Genomic DNA, 16,382 nt, shown 5'->3' with positions numbered 1-16,382 from the left:
TTTGCTCACTTCGTGTCTCTGTTACATTTTTGTATTTCTCGCGATACTCCACTTTTGCATTATTATTATATTTGTGATGGTCACCTGTGATCACTGAGCTCTGATGTTACTATTGTAACTGTTTTGAGGTGCCATGAGCTGTGCCCATACACAACGGTGGACTTAATTGGTAAATACTGTGTGTGTTCAGACTGCTCCAGTAACCGGCTGTTCCCCCATCTACAATTTGGGAAAAGGTCAGAATATGAAAGTCCGTGAAATACATATACAGAGTAACATATAATGAATGAGATTAGCCAACCACCTTTCAAGGAAATCATTTTCCCAGGGATGGTAAAGTGTGTTTCGTATAAAATTAAGGCATTGCTCGTATTTTAAACAGGAACCTGAGCTCTTAATACACATCCTTTAAAATGCAGATGTTAATAAAAATGTGGCTAATGTAAATAAGCCATAATATTGGAAATGATAAGAAACCTATCACTAAAAATGGACCTACACTGTTGGTGACATAACAAGAGTAATGGGTAGAATCTTCCAGAGCATTCTCCAGGAATATCAGAAGGAAACTACATTCAATGGCCCATGTAAGAATTTTGTCTGAAACATTTAAACCATCCCATTAGCAGATAAGAGTCAGGTTATGATGGCTGATGACATTATCCTTTAAGGTCATTTTTCAGTGACCAGTTGATACATGAAGTTTGATCTGCTTGGCAATTTCATTTCTCAATGTAGATTAATAAAAACATTAGTTTCCGAAGACTTTAATTACCTTTGGGAGAAGAGACAAAAAATCATTATAAAATCTTCACACCTAAGTTTTAGGTCTTGGTGTGACCCTATTATGGCAAACTCAGCTGAAAATATCTAGCTGACCTATATATTTTATTTACACAAGTGTTTTGAAATAACTTTTATTTTTAGAAAAACCACACTAGTCATTTTTTTCTTTTTGCTTTAGGCTACTCTTATTAATAGAACATAAGCTTGCCCATTCATTATCTGACAGCAAACTGAGACAAAAGAAAACAGACTAAATTGAATTATATTGCCCAGTCTAGAATTAGGTCAACAACACAGATAAGGTAAGAAACAGGAGATGAGGAGCCTGGCTCCCACCTGAAGAACGTTGTCAACACTTGTGGTTTCTCCTAACACTCATTTCCCCTTCTTTGTGCAACAGCTCTGAACTTTCATTTGGGTACCCAGTTCTCCCCAACTCTCAAGTCTATGTGCATATTTCCCTTTGTGCTTGTTTCAGAAATGTACATGTGACCTAACTTGTCAAGCCAGATTGAATTTCAGGAACTATCTAAAAAGCAATCCTGCCCCATCAGCTCCCATCCCCCCAGGCTTGGAGCTGTAAGGCTGTGAGGCCAGGGTTGCTGCATCCCTCTTGCTGCCACTACAGCAGAACCTGTCTGGGAACGGAGTCATCCCAGAAGAGGCAAAGTCAAGAGCTGAAGACCTAAGACAACAGGTCATAGTGACACCTTTGGGGCTTTTGCAATAAGCTGACCCTGACCTCCTGAGCTTTTCAGTTCTAGAAGCCAAAGCATTGCCTTCTTCCTTAAGCCTGTTTGGGTTGTGGCCTTTCTGTCACTTGAAACTGAAAGAGATGCAGTTTATCCAGAGACATTAACTAAAAATCTCACTATTTCCCTTATAGTTGAAAAAAAAGGCTTAATACGTAAATATTGGAATTAAATGTATGGTGTTGGACTCTTTTTACGTTACTATTTTAACTTTTTGACACCATAATTTGACAAGAAAATGTATGAGTCAGAATTTCTGATAAGTAGATCTTATTACATAGTTTTTTTATTATAGCTACATTTTCATGTAGATGTCTCTTATATTTCTAAAAAATGGGTTAATTACTTGAAACTGTATATTTATTCTTTGACAAAAATTTAAAATCATGTTTAAGAAAGTCAAATGAAACTGAGCTTTGAAATTTCATAGAAATTTATCAAAATATTGCTTTCTTAGCCAAAAGGCCACAAAGATGAAAAATGTCTAAATATTCTTCAATATTTCTAGTGGAAGAAAGATGAAACTATGATAGAGGCTTATTTTTCAAGAGGATATGTTATAATAATGCAATATATTGCATTTTTCTCCATCTGTCTCAAAGAAATAGAAGCATAGTTATGAAGATTCAGATTTTTAAAATCGTAGATGGTTGACCTATTGCCCCTAAATCATTTTTAGCTTCAAAAAACAATTTAAAAAACCCCATTCAGTAACAATTCATGATCATATGTTGAGACTTCATGAGGAATCTTTAATCTGTTTTATGATGTATCTAAGAGCTCTGACTCCATGGATTTAGAATGGGGTGTGCATATGCTCGGGAGAGTAATTCCACACAAATATTTTATATTCTTACAGGTTTTTCCCTTACGTTCGTTTTTTCACATAAGTAGAAACTACTTAATAGTGAAAGTACTTCCAAACATTATATTTCATCTCCATTAATCTGGTAAATTAAGGGTTAAATCCCCCCCCCACTTTGTCCCCCATAATATCCCCACAGTGTCTTCCTTTAGGCACTATATGGTACAGCTGGCCAAAGAGGAATGCTCAAATTTCATCATTCATCTTTGTTAGTTTACAAAAAGCAAACATGCATCTGGCATGTAGTCTGCAGGTCATAAAACTGCCTGAGATTGACACCTTCTGAATTAATCAGTTGGGAATGCATTTTTACAAGCCTCTCTGCTAACATCAATCAGAGAAAGAATCTCATTTTCAACAGCCTAGTTGCAGGGACACACGGTTTGTTATTTTTCTGCAGAGTTTATCAGTGACTTGCCTAAGCAAGTGACGGATGGTTATGAATCTGGCTTCCTATAACTCGAGAAAACACTTTTCATTCTTTGTCTATACTCACGTGGCTAGGGCTATCTAGTAAAACTAAGCTGATTACCCACTTGCCCAAATGTATACGATAGTAAAAGTGACTTCGTGGAAGAGCTTCTCAAAATCATCAACGTTTCATTTTAGTCTCAGGAATATTAGGTCGGCTTAAATTGAGATTGGTGTGGAAGCCTTAGCTAATAGAATTAACTGTAAAAAAATCTAAAGAAAATCAGAACTGTTCAAAACCCACTGAATAACAACTCCAATGATCAGTTAAGAGCCCCTCTTTCTCCTGGTTAGGCTTTGCAATGTAAGTGGTACTTTGATATAGACAATGAGTATGCTTCCTTCCCCTTAATCCTCAATGTTATTGTTCTGTTATCATTTCAAAACATGTTCTCATCTTTCTTAACCCTTTCATTGGTTTGTAACAGTGGCTGGCAAACTTATTTCATAAAGGGCCAGATAAAAAATATTTCAGACTTTGTGGACCATATAGTCCCTGCTACAAGTATCTAACTCTGCCTTTAGAGCTCTAAAGCAGCCAGAGACAATATGTAAATGAGTGGGTGTGACTGTGTCTCAATAAAACTTTATTTACAAAAACAAGCTTTGGCCCAGGGGTAATAGTTTGCCAACCTCTAGTCTTGCTTTAAAGTTTCTACCCTGCCCTATTTCCTTATAGTCTTTAAATCATTCTTGATTTTTTTTCTGGCAAATTTAATGCCTATTTTGCTAGATAATTAAAATGTCTGACTCCATCTTTTCCTAGTTTACCCTCTATGCTGGCTTTGATCTGCTTCTGTCTTTTAAGCAGCTATGGATATTTTAACTTGTTTTTTAAAACCCTGACATACTGACTGGATAAAAAAGTCATGAATTTCCTTTGAATGAACTTTCATCTTTACTCGAAAGATAATTAATTAATGCCCACTGCCCTTCCCCACAGTATTTGGAAGCCCCTCCCCCACCTTCAACTTGGAGGTAGAGGTAGAAATTCTCATGCAGTATTTTATCTGTGGATTTTAGAATTTTCAAAGTGTACGGGTATACCTTTTGTTGCTCTTTTAAGTCACCATTCTGTACCATGCATGAAATTCACTTATTACTGAATTGGGATCACGTTTGGTTTTCTATATCTTCTTGGTTTGTCTACAGCAGAGCTTTCTTGGTGGCTTTATTCTCTCTATGTTCACAACATTTCAAGGCTAATGATTCCAGGCTGATCATTCTCCTGAACTCCAAATCCACAACCGGTCTTCTAGATACTTCCACTTGGATATTACACGGGCATCGAAAACTTAACACACGTCTAAAGCACAGCAAATATGATCTTCTCTGAACACTCGCTTCCTCTGCATTTCTTATTTCAAGGAATGGTTCCACCATCCACTCACCCAGTTTCTCAAAGCAGAAACCTGAATGTCAACCTTGATTCCTCTTCTCCCTTTTTCTCTGCACCTAATCAATGACCAGATCCTCCTTTTCTCCACCCCAAACATCTCTTGAATCAGTCTATTTCTTTCCATTTCACTGAAACAACCGTTTAGACCACATGGTCACTTCCTGACAAGATCTCAACAAGGGGTTGGTTTCCTAGGCGCCAGTCTTGTCCTAGCTATTCATTCTCAACACTTAAACCTGAGTAATCTTGGTAGAAATCAAATGTGGTTTTTTCACTTCTCTAGCTAAAATACTTCCTTTAATTGGTCCCTGCTGCTTTCTGAGTAGTTAGAACTCCTTAACCTGGCTTACAAGACCTTTGTGATTATTATTTCCTCCACCGGGAGACTTCTCACCTGCTCTCTTATCCCCCTCCCCAATTCCTTTAGCAATCAGCTCAGACAATGGTCTCACGAAGTTCCTTGAGGGCTAATCTAGTTCACTGTTGTAGCACCAGAATTTAGGACACATACCGCTTGGTACCAAGTACGCATACAATAATTTTGCTGAATGAAGTGAAGAATCAATTCAGTTCCTAGAGCTTATGAGATCTAAACAGGTCAAAATGATGTCTTAAAAGCACAGCAGAGACACGTGCTGATTTTCTTTCATCACCTTTTTCCTGCCCTCAGACACTATGCTAATCTTTGAATTCCTGTTTCTATTTTTACTCTAATAGGTATCTTTACATGTTCTTGATGAACTGGACATTAAGCAATCCATACAATTACAAAAAGCATTAGAAGAAATTATAGGAAATACTACACATAAGTACAACTTATGTATGTACTTATAAAGACAAACAACCCAGAATTCGTGAAGGAAAAGTTAAACCTTATAAACATTTACCTTGTAAAAGTTTATCATTTGAAAATTTCCGCATGATGAAGGACACCATAAACAAAGTTAAAAGGTAACGAAAACGTGGGGTAAAATATCTGCGACACACCTCATAGAGAGCTGATAAGAAGAATATACAAAGAACCCCTAAAAATTAAAAGAAAAGTCAAGTAGCTCAATAGAAAAAAATGGTCAAGAAAAATAAATAAGCGATTAGCAAAAGAAGAAATGCAAACAATCAAGGAACATATATAAAGATCATCAATCTAACTAGTAATTGGGGAAATGCAAATTAAACAATAAAAATGGAGTCATTCCCACCCAGCAGACAAAATTCGTATTTTTCATTTTGTTGGACAATTTTGCTTATGTACAATGATCATGTACAGATCATGAACATGGGGAAGATAAGCGCTATCCCAACGATGAAGTGCACAATGGTGAGACTCACTTGCAAGGCAATTGGCAGTAGCTACCGGAATTACAAATTAAAATACCCCGTGACCCAGCAACTTCATTTCTAAAAACCTGTCCCAAAGAAATATTTGTACATTCACAGATTTATATGCAGATATACACACACAGATTCACTACAGATTTGTCTTTATACTAAGAGCAAAAACAAAGAGAAACAACTAAGTAATTATTAATTAGTAGTGGTAAAATTCATTAGGACAACCGTGTTTCTATTATAAAGTAGGAGATAGGCCTATATGTACTGACATGAAAAAAATCTCTAAGTTACCCTCTTTGGCAGAATCAAATTTAGAACAGTACCTATCCCGTTTACGTTTAAAAACATAAATGTGCATCTAAATTCACTGAAGGAGGCGTAAAAACACGCACTCTTTAAGTTGTTGACAGTGGTCACTCTTGACAATGAGAATGTAGCACTTGTGTATGGTTACTAGTAATAACCCTCCCCAGGAATGCAGAGGTTCTTAACATGGAGAAAGGGGACACTTTCTAAAGAGGTTCTGTGCGATGCCCTTTGTTACATTGTGAACCTTGCGGTGGCAGCAAATGGTAATGGGTGTAAAATACAGGGGAGACTTTTAGTTCCAGCCTGTGTGGCTCTGATTTTCCTCTCCTTCTAAAACTCATTCAAAAAACAGTGATCAAACCCCATGTTCCTTGTGTACTACCAGGAGGCTACTGGGGTCCTTTACTTCTGAGAGCACAAGCTGGACTTTTCTTTCCTAGAAGGGGATTCCCAGGGCTCTAAAACTTCTGTGGATAGTAAAAGGGTTCAGAGTAACCTGAATCTCTCCCTATAGTAGGATCTCATAGGGTCTTTCAAATGAATAGTAATTCCCCCTGCCCCAAATCATCCGCCAGGTTAACGTATTTTAAGGCTCTGAGACTGAGTGCCATTCTATATTCTGATATCTGGATTCTTTTTAAGAAGTACTTAGGAACTCTTGTAATTTCCTCCCTTCCCTCCCTCCCACCCTCCCTCTTTCTTCTTTTTTTAAACCATTTTTCCCCCCTCTTCCTATTTCTGTTACTATTTTATTTAACTTTTATTTTTCAATATGTTTTTTGGAGAACACAATTGTCTCATCCTCCTGCTAGGACTTCTTAAAAATCTATTTTCAAATATTTCCCTATTTTCATTTGGTAAATCTCCAAACTTAGACCAGCTCTGTCCATTCATCACACTCATTCTGAGGCTTACATTAAAATTTCATTCATTGTTTCCCTCCTCATTTTCACTGCTAGCACACTCCTGCTTTCTCCTGCAGTTTGAATCTTTCATTTGTATTTTTCTTCCTTCCTTTCTCTCTCTCTCTCTCATTACGGTTTCTTTTTAATTTCTAAATAAGCTCAGTAGAATCTGAGCTTATTTAGAAATTAATTCAGTTGAATTGTAATCTCTACAATTATCAACCTCTGAAGATTTTAAAAAAGCCTGTTTTAGATACATCTTTCTGACATCTAGCCCCACGAAGTAGCAACTCTGAAGGACAAAGAATAACTCTATCTACTTACAAGTAAGATGCATCTTTCCTGGCAGGATTTATACTTTGACACTCTACCATCTTGCACAAAATTTAGGAAGAGGCTTTAAGTCATTCTTGGGCCCTCAACCATCCAATATGCAGGAGAGGGCTTGCATCCCATGCCTCTGGTCCCCACAGGGGAGCTATCCACTGGAGGACCAGACAGGGAAGCAAGATGTCAGAGGAAACTCTGACGAGATCTCCCGAATAAGAAGGGCAATGGGAACATGGTAACCACTGCCAGAGACAATATATTTTGGAGAAATCTCCTCATTAATAAGCATCTTGAATCTCTAAAAAACAGAGTTGTCTCTGGCAAGCTGTTGCATTTTGATGCTTCTACAGTAGGACCACCATATGGGGAGCTACTGAAAGTCAAGACACCCCCTATTGAATGAGATTTGTAGTAGGGTGACCAGGTGAAACTGACGATGCGTACAGAAGTGTTTGGGAGAGAACTGAGAGCTGCCTCGTCAGTCTCAGGCATGGAGAGCATGTCAGGGGAGGCTCACCACTGGTTTCCTTGTTCTCAAGTGAGAAGGCTGGAATTTGGCGGGGAAGGGAGAAGAGAGAGACTAGAAGACTCCTTCTGAAACGAACAGAGCTCTACTAGCCATATGAAATGGTTATTGGGGTACACTGTCTGGTTACACTAAAGCCAAACGCTATTGACAGCTATTTACATTCCGATAGTGGAATCTGTTTTTCTGCCTACCCACCATCCTTACCCCTTTATTCTGGAGACAGAACTTCAGTTTCCTCGTAGGGCAGGTGACCTAATTCGGACCAATGAGAGTCGGGCTCAGGCCAGGCCCAGGTCTCATGTAACCATTGAAAAAGGTGTCCTCCCTGCACTGGGCTTGTTATGCTAGAGGAGTGTAAACCTCGAGCTGGTGGGAGAGACATCCAGAGAATGGTGCCGGCACAGAACAAGCAGAGTTGACATATGATTAACCCAGGTATCTGTTACCACCGTCTGTACGCCTAGGTGCAGTTCTCTCCAAATTTGTCAGTTACATAAGCTGAGGATGGGGCAGTATGGAGTCACTGTCTTCAACCCCACTCCAGACACACAGCATTTACTAGGGATCAGTTCCCATCTCTTCACCTGTCTTTTCTCTGATCTTAGCGACTTCACCAGCAGAGTGAGTTCCGGGATATGAACAAGACGTGGCTCAGTCTAGAGGGAGGATGACTTTGTAGGTGAAGATAAAGCTGAAGAAATATGTAAAAGCAAAGTGGAGGCCTGCAGCGTGGATCCCTTGCTCAGAAACCGTTTCCAATGAGAAAAGGATATCTTGTCCTTGCTTCCAAAGTGCCTACAGGCCCTGTGTGGAGATGTTCGCCACAATTCGCTGGTCCAGTGACCACAAGTTTCTGACGTCCACTGCGTGATTTAAAAGTTGACTCTCCCATAGCCCACCTCTGCCCTGATGTCTGCTCCAGCTGCCTCTGTGCGACACCTGGAGCTCAGATTTGAGAAGCAAAGGGGGAGACGCCTTGTTGAGTCCACAGAGAGTGGGGATCTTTGTCAAGGCCTTTAGGGTGGGTAAAAGATGGTCTTAGTTCTGAAAAGCTAATGAGTCTGTGTATGCAACAGCTATCTATTTGAGCCTTAAAGAAACAAGGTCCGACTGAACAGGAGATTTACTTCTCATGACTAGGCAGGTGCTGCAAGAGTAGCTAAAGCCCCTCCGGAGGCTACTTTATTGGTAGCCCACCTCTCTTGGTCCTCATTGCAGATTCCCCTCGAAGCCTGCTCTTCCTCATGCCTGTTAGAGACATAAAGGGGAAGCTGGCTCCACAGGCAGAGAGGGTCACCTATTTTTTTTTAAAATAAATTTATTTTATTTATTTTTGGCTGCGTTGGGTCTTTGTTGCTGCGCACGGGCTTTCTCTAGTTGTGGCAAGCAGGGGCTGCCTTCGTTGCAGTGCACGGGCTTCTCATTGCGGTGGCTTCTCTTGTTGTGGAGCACGGGCTCTAGGTGCGTGGGCTCAGTAGTTGTGGCATGTGGGCTTCAGTAGTTGTGGCTCACGGGCTCAGTAGTTGTGGCTTGCGGGCTCTAGAGCACAGGCTCACTAGTTGTGGTGCACGGCTTAGTTGCTCCGCGGCATGTGGGATCTTCCCGGACCAGGGCTCCAACCATGCCCCCTGCATCGGCAGGTGGATTCTTTATTTATTTAGTGAGATCCATAGGTTGAGGATCTTTAGGCTTAGGCAGTAGAAATGCAGTGAAGCGGATTTGGTAAAGGAAGGTATATTTTGGAGGCGAAGGAAGGTGCTTGGCGTAAGAAAAATATGTATTTAACCGTATGTGGCTGTCCTTTCTAAAATTTTTAAATATATCTTTTTCAGTTCTGGGAATAGTAAGCAACTTTCTTTGTGTGTGTGTGTGCGTGCGTGTGCGTGTGTGTTCTGCAAAGTTCTTAAAGTTGTGTTCTACAAAATTACTCAGACTAGACTAGCAGCTATTCTTATGATACGTTTAATTTCTGATTCGGGCTAAATCAACCTCTCTTCATCTTCTCCTCCTCCTTAGTTACTTAATGTGTTAAATCAAATTACTTATAGCTACTTTCTGGCTAATTCACCATTTTGACATCAAACTTAGTTTAGACAATAGATCTCTAATGGTACAGTTCCTATGTATCATAGAATTTCAAGTATAGTCCTTATTTTAAACATTCTGTTTTATTGTCCTCATATAATGATAATGATATCCTTAATTGCCAGATTATGTGTCTTGAGTTGGGGTTTGGTGTGGAAAATATTGTCTGTATACACACAGCCCATGCTTAAGTTCAAGGAACCCTCTAGCTTGGGTTATAAGGCACCCAGGTTACAATCTCAGGATATAATAAAGCTGGCACTGAGATTCCTTCTCAGAAGATCAACAAAATTAGGTTAGGGACAGGAATACAAATTATATGAGATAAGTAGAGAATCCACATGAGGTCTTCTATCAGCTCAGATTTCCCCTTGGAGAGGCAAGTCTAGAGATAGCCTAGCTTCAGGCTAAGAAGAATAAACAAGGGGGGAACCAGGCCAATTCACAGCTGATAAATTTTGAGGAAAGAGAGAAACCTCCTTAGCTGATAACAATACTAAAGAGTTGATTAGCCCCTCAGTTACTCTGCAGCGTCTCTGCAGACTTGGCCCTGCAGTTTGCTTCCCTCTGCAAGAGTCTGTAACCTCCTCAAGGTAAATCTTTTAGAAGACAAGTGTGAAATATCTGATCAAGGAGGAAGGGAAGGGACTTCCCTGGCGGTCCAGCACTCCACGCTTCCACTGCAGGGGGCATGGGTTCGATCCCTGGTCGGGGAACTAAGATCCCTCATGCTGTGTGGCAAAAGAATAAAAAATAAAAGAGTAATTTAAAAAAAAAAAAAAAAAAAGGAGGAAGGGAAGCTCTCCTTCCTCCCTGGGCAAAAGAACACAGTGGGGTAGGGGCTCCTTGGGGGAAAGCAAGGAGGAAAGTTGCCGTCTGGGCTGGGGGTCAGAGAGGACTGATGCTGTGGTTCCTAAGACAGGCACATGGGCGCGCTGAGGAGGGATCGGGGCAACTGCATATCATTAGGCAGGAGGGGCTGCGAGGGTTAAGGACCACCTAAATCTATCAGGAGCAGACAGCAAAGGAGGCTTCAGCTCAGAACCAGTGGCTCAAGTTTCTCAAGAGCCCAGGTTAAAAGAAAACAGGGAAAATAGTGACCAATGTGCTAGAATGAAAGGGGAGAATTGCAACTCTTAGGAAGTTGAGACACAAATAACATTTGGTTTCAGAATGACTGTAGTGTGTGTGTGTGTGTGTGTGTGTGTGTGTGTGTGTTGGGGGCAATGGGGAGAGCTGACAGTTGGTTCTGGCACTCTGCTTCTGAGAGAACAGTACAGGGCAGGCCTTGTTTTTACTGTGTTTCCCTTTATTGTGCTCCAAAGATATTGCATTTTTCATACATTGAAGGTTTGTGGCAACTCCGCATGGAGCAAAGACCATCGCGCTGTTTTTCCAACAGCATTTGCTCACCTTGTGTCTCTGTGTTACGTTTTGGTAATTCTCACAATATTTCAAACTTTTTCATTATTATATCTGTGCTGGTGATCTATGATGGTTTTTTTGATGTTTGATGTTACGACTTTGATGTTACAACTTGCTTAAGGCTCAGATGACGGTTAACACTTTTTAGCAATATTTTTATATTAAGGTATGTACATTGTTTTTTAGACATAAGGCTATTGCCCACTTAACAGACTGCAGTATAGGGTAACTTAACAGTGTAGGGTAAACGTAACTTTGATATGCACTGGGAAACCCCACAATTAGTGGGACTTGCTTTATTCTGGTACTTGCTTTACTGTAGTGCTCTGGAACCGGACCCGCAACATCTCCGAGGTCTGCCTGAAGTTAGGTCCACTCTATTTGGAAAGGAAAAGGCCATTCAACCTTCTCTGACAACCTTTTATGAATTTCACCCAGTCAAGGGGAGCACTTTTGAAAGCAAAAGAAGGAAAATAGGATAATAATAGCTGCTACTTACAATATAATATATCCCCGGCAATACACTAAGTACTTTTACAAACATTCTCTAGCTTAATCCTTCCAGAAACTTCTTTATCACTCTTTTATACATGAAGCATTTGAAATGTAAAGGGATAAGAACCTTGTCTAAGGTCACATAAGCACTGCGAGTTGGAGGGAAGATCTGACTCTAAACCTGCACTTTTAACCAACACTATATTGCCCACGTGGACACTCCCAAAAGGGCAGGTGGAATGAAGGTGGGGGTAGGGAAACACACACTAACCCACACAGCAGGTGACCACAGAGGTCCAGACAGAAACTGAATCCTTCCAAAAACCTCAGTCCCAAAGGGACACCAAAACTGAACAGCTCCAGGGGCAAGTCCTCCATCACTGGAGACAAACACTAACTCTCACTTCTCTATTCTCTGAAATTGAAATACACTAGCATGGAGGATGTGCGCAACGGGGAAAATAATTATTTCTTAACCCTGGGCTTATATGGGGTGGAATATCATAATCCTTTTCACAGGCTGTAAAGTTAAGGATAAAAAGACACTGGAAAGAAAAAAATGACACTGGAAGTACAGCTTCAAGGGGATTGCTTTCTGTTCCTTTTTTTTTTTTTTTTTTTCTTTTCATCCACGCCTTCCAACAGAAGAGCTTGGGAGCTGTCTTGCACCTTTTGGAATGTTGCATTATTAAAATACTGCTTTAGAGCTCCCAATCTACAGGGTCCTAAAAACTGCACCGAGGAGAACTGTCACCTGGAGATTACCACGAGGAATGGAGAACAATGTACATTACCCGGTAGCTTGGTTACCTTGCCTTTTCCCTGAATGACGATAATCTTGCATTTGTCTCAGGGAAAATAGGGAGCAAAATCACCCTATCAGCACTCATACATTTTTCAAAAAATTTAATCTATGGGGATCGGATTTTTTTTTTTTTTTGGCAACAGATAACCAGGTACCCGCGAGAACTCATAAACCTGAGTTCCGGCACAAGCTCGCTTTCCTGCTCAGCGTCTCTTACCTCCCTCATTGTCCTTGCTATCTGTGCAGAGGGTCTCCATGGCCACGTCACACCCTGCTCCCCTCCACCCTGGCTGGCAAACACAATGCCAGCCGTTTTGGTCCAGTGTGCATCTTCCATTGCTGTTGCACAGACCGGGGCACCCCTCTGTCAAAAGAGACAAAGAAGGACAACAGAAGTGATTTGAGTATTGAAAGTTTTTGCACCTCAAATAAACAAATGAGGGACACTTAGTGGGAACAGGCCTTTTGAAACAGCACAAATACTGTAATTGCACATGGATAGAAACAGCAACATTATCTAAGGAATCTCATTCTTATCCAAGTGGCATCTTTGATTGGCCTGACCCTTGAGACACCACTTACCTGTGCAGGACAGAAATACCTGCAATGATCCACTAAATTGCTGCAGGCCAGACAAAATTAACTTAAATTTTTTTCCTTTAGCAAAGCGACAAGGTTGGTTGTAAGGTGTGAAAAAGCATCACAACAAGACCATCTCAGAAGCCCTAGAAAAGACCTTCAATCTGTTGTAAACAACACTGGCCACTGGTTAGACATGCCTTCTTAAAAGCGCCTTGTTGCTTTCAAAAATTCCCTCTAATTTCAAAGCATGAAAGCGGGTATGAGGATATGAATGATGTTGAAAAGAGAACATTAATTTTATCTGGTCTCAGAGTTGCCGTGTATTCATGTGAAATTACAGTGCATTAAATAACTGCACAAAGTATAGGCCAGTATTAATGACTATACTTTATGCCGAGAATACATTCCTTTTCACAGAATAAGCAAAGCCCAGGAAATAGTGAAGCAGCTTAGCATCTATTCTAACAAACATTAGGATTCAGGCTGCATACGGATGGGATAGGACCGACAGGATTTCCAACCGAATGTAATAGCTGTGCATATTTGATTACTTAGGACGGACAAAATGAAATACCATAAGGACCACAGTAAAACATCGATAGACCGAACAAAAACACGGTAGTCACGTGCTTCAAGACAGAGCGTGAAGAGTGATAGTTTGTGACAATCTCCCTAAAGCTTTTATGCTGTTACCTTTATATCCTATCTTGTCTGCTTTTATGGGCAAGGAGGGAAAATTTGGGAAACAATGAAAATAATTTAATATATCCAAAATCTATAATTGTTTCAGCCTAACATGACATTAAAAAAAAAAATTCTGCCACTTCCTACAGATGATAACTGGCATGCAGCCAACATGATCTGTTTATGAGGATGAGACTTGGGTAGATTCTGGTGCTCTTGTCTATGAGCGTGACACGACACTGACAGAAACGAGGATATAAATGCTCTAAAATGGCAAGAATAATTGGCTATTAATCAGATCTCTTTGGAAAGAATTACTTATAATTTAGTATAAAATATATACTAGTAAAAAAAATACTTGCTCTGGCAGGTGGAGTTTGTTCTACAGCTTCTTATAAGTAGAATGCTACTCTTGTTTTGGTGACAAAGTTTAAGGGAACAATCCGTTTAAGGATGTTTATTTTAAGTCTGTATTAAAAGAATTATTCATATCTTGGCTTCCCCTACTCCACTGTGGAACTTGAAATGAAAAGATCTCAAAGAGACCTTCTGTCTCTTAAGATTAGCGTTAACAGAAAGAAGACCATTGTGACAGTCTCTTGTGGCTGGGTATGATGAAATTACACTTATGGACACCATCAGGTCAGGAGAAGATTAATTTTGCTGCCTCTTTTCCTTCAGACAATTACCATCTGTATTTACGGATTATTCAATACCTAAAAGGTGAATTTTCCTTATGGATGTTTCTGTTTTGTTTTTAATGAAAAAAAAAATAAGGGGTTTAACTTCCCCACTGACAAAGATGTGCAGCAGCTGACTGCCTGCACACAAGGAGTTATTACACGAAAGCCTGGATATTGTCATGAATATTTTCATATTCTAATGAAAAGCACAAACAAGGAATAAAAAAACAGGTAATCTGAGGAGCAAGGGAAAGGGAATTTTCTCTTCTGAAAAATATGGTTTTCACTTATTTCTATGATAACTGAAGACAAAGAATCTGCTGTTTTCTGCTGAGTGGTGTTATCATTTCTGTTTTCTAGAATGCACAGTATTTTGTAGTTGTTTTAGAAAATCACAAAACATAAATTATATCACATATATTTCGAAACACTGAGAAAAAGCCAAAGAAGTTTCCATATGAGGATAAATGAGATTTCTCTCAACATATGTTAACCAGAATCTTCTTTAGATTGACAATTTCTTATTCTGTGATAAGAGTGAGCGTTCATGATTCTTTGATTTAGAATTTAAAGCTTATGAGCTGAATTGCCAACAATGAAGATCTTAAAGCCAAAAAAAAAACAAACCAGAAAACAAAACAAAAAAACCCCAAAAAACAAAAAACAGCAAATTACTGTTATCTTCAGTTTTTGGTTCCAGTGAAAACTAATGTTTTTACATAGGATGAAATCTGCAATAACCCAAACTTATAAAAATGAGACACAGACATTCAAGTCTCAATACTTTAAATCCAAAGGATTTCACATAATGTAAGCCTGATTTATAATTTACAAAAATATGCATGAAAACAGTCTATTTTCATACCTAGTGCAAGCTAATACACGGTTATATAGAGATATGTCAACAAAGAGCAAGTATACAGTACCTTTAACTATCTTATCCAAATAGTGAGCTTGAGAAATTAAAAAGGAAAAAAGAACAGACAGACATTTCAGAAGTGTCACATGGGACAAGGAAATTTTCAGAATTTACATGCAAATTGAGTAGCTGCAGCTGACATAAGACTCCCATTACATGACAGAGATGCACTTCATATCTTCTAAAAATGCAATATATTCACGTTTTAGAAAATGTAGTCACGATTCCAGGATATGCTCAGCATTTTCAGGAAAAGTATGCAGGTAAACTAACACTCCCTTTCGCAGATTATTTGGAATGGACTCACCCAGCATAGCTAAGTAGAACAAATGGAATCAATTCTTTATTACTAAACAATTTTGGAAATTTACAACTATGAGATCTACAAATAATCAACGTTTTTTGGGGGGGAGGTGAGAAAATAATTCTCTTTTTTTCAGTTCGTTTTTAACAAAGTAGTTTCATAAGGGTCACACAGTGGAAGGGCAGAAAGAACACACCGAAGGCCCAGAGGAGCCATTTATGTATGTTCGGATGCTTTCTTCAATCTGCAAGATAAACCCACAGAAATTCTACTTCATTCACCTTCTCTCTTGAGTTACTTGCATATTTACAAATAATCAAACTTGGTTAATAAAGAAGAAAAAATAAAGAAGGAAACTGAGAGTCCTTGAGCAAATTTAATATGGTATCGTGTGTAAGTTCTGTAGAATATGATTACCCAGCAGCCCTTGACTACATGTCAGATGCACAGTGATGTATCACGTACGCAGTCCATTAAGAAATACGGACTGAGATCTTGTTTCTCTTCAGGATTCATACAGGAATAGGCTCTGCCTCTCACAAAAGCTTTGCTGGAACAGTCCGGATGAAGACTGGAGCCTTCTACTGTGCCTGTCCATTTAATCTGTCATGAGCTTACTATTAGCCTACACCTTTCCTCTTGAATAGAGGCATAAATATCCCTCTCCGTTCACTCACTGGAGAGACCTAATATATTCTTAATAAGCCTCAAAGCTTCTTGCT

General features: G+C 39.5%; 1 protein-coding gene across 1 annotated transcript in view; it reads right to left on the bottom strand.

Moving 5' to 3' along the window:
* The window catches only part of TENM3 (teneurin transmembrane protein 3), a 430,454-nt gene that overhangs the window by 64,198 nt on the left and 349,874 nt on the right, over nt 1-16,382 (bottom strand). Inside the window, exon 12 of the mRNA XM_029226434.1 lies at nt 12,706-12,852. Within this exon, the coding sequence (XP_029082267.1) occupies nt 12,706-12,852 (147 nt within the window). The remainder of the gene's footprint in view (nt 1-12,705; nt 12,853-16,382) is intronic.

Source organism: Monodon monoceros, unplaced genomic scaffold, assembly GCF_005190385.1.
Source record: "Monodon monoceros isolate NGI ecotype Baffin Bay Population unplaced genomic scaffold, NGI_Narwhal_1 Super_Scaffold_17, whole genome shotgun sequence".
In the NCBI taxonomy this organism is placed as follows: Eukaryota; Metazoa; Chordata; class Mammalia; order Artiodactyla; family Monodontidae; genus Monodon; species Monodon monoceros.
This window is presented reverse-complemented; position numbering and strand designations above follow the sequence as displayed.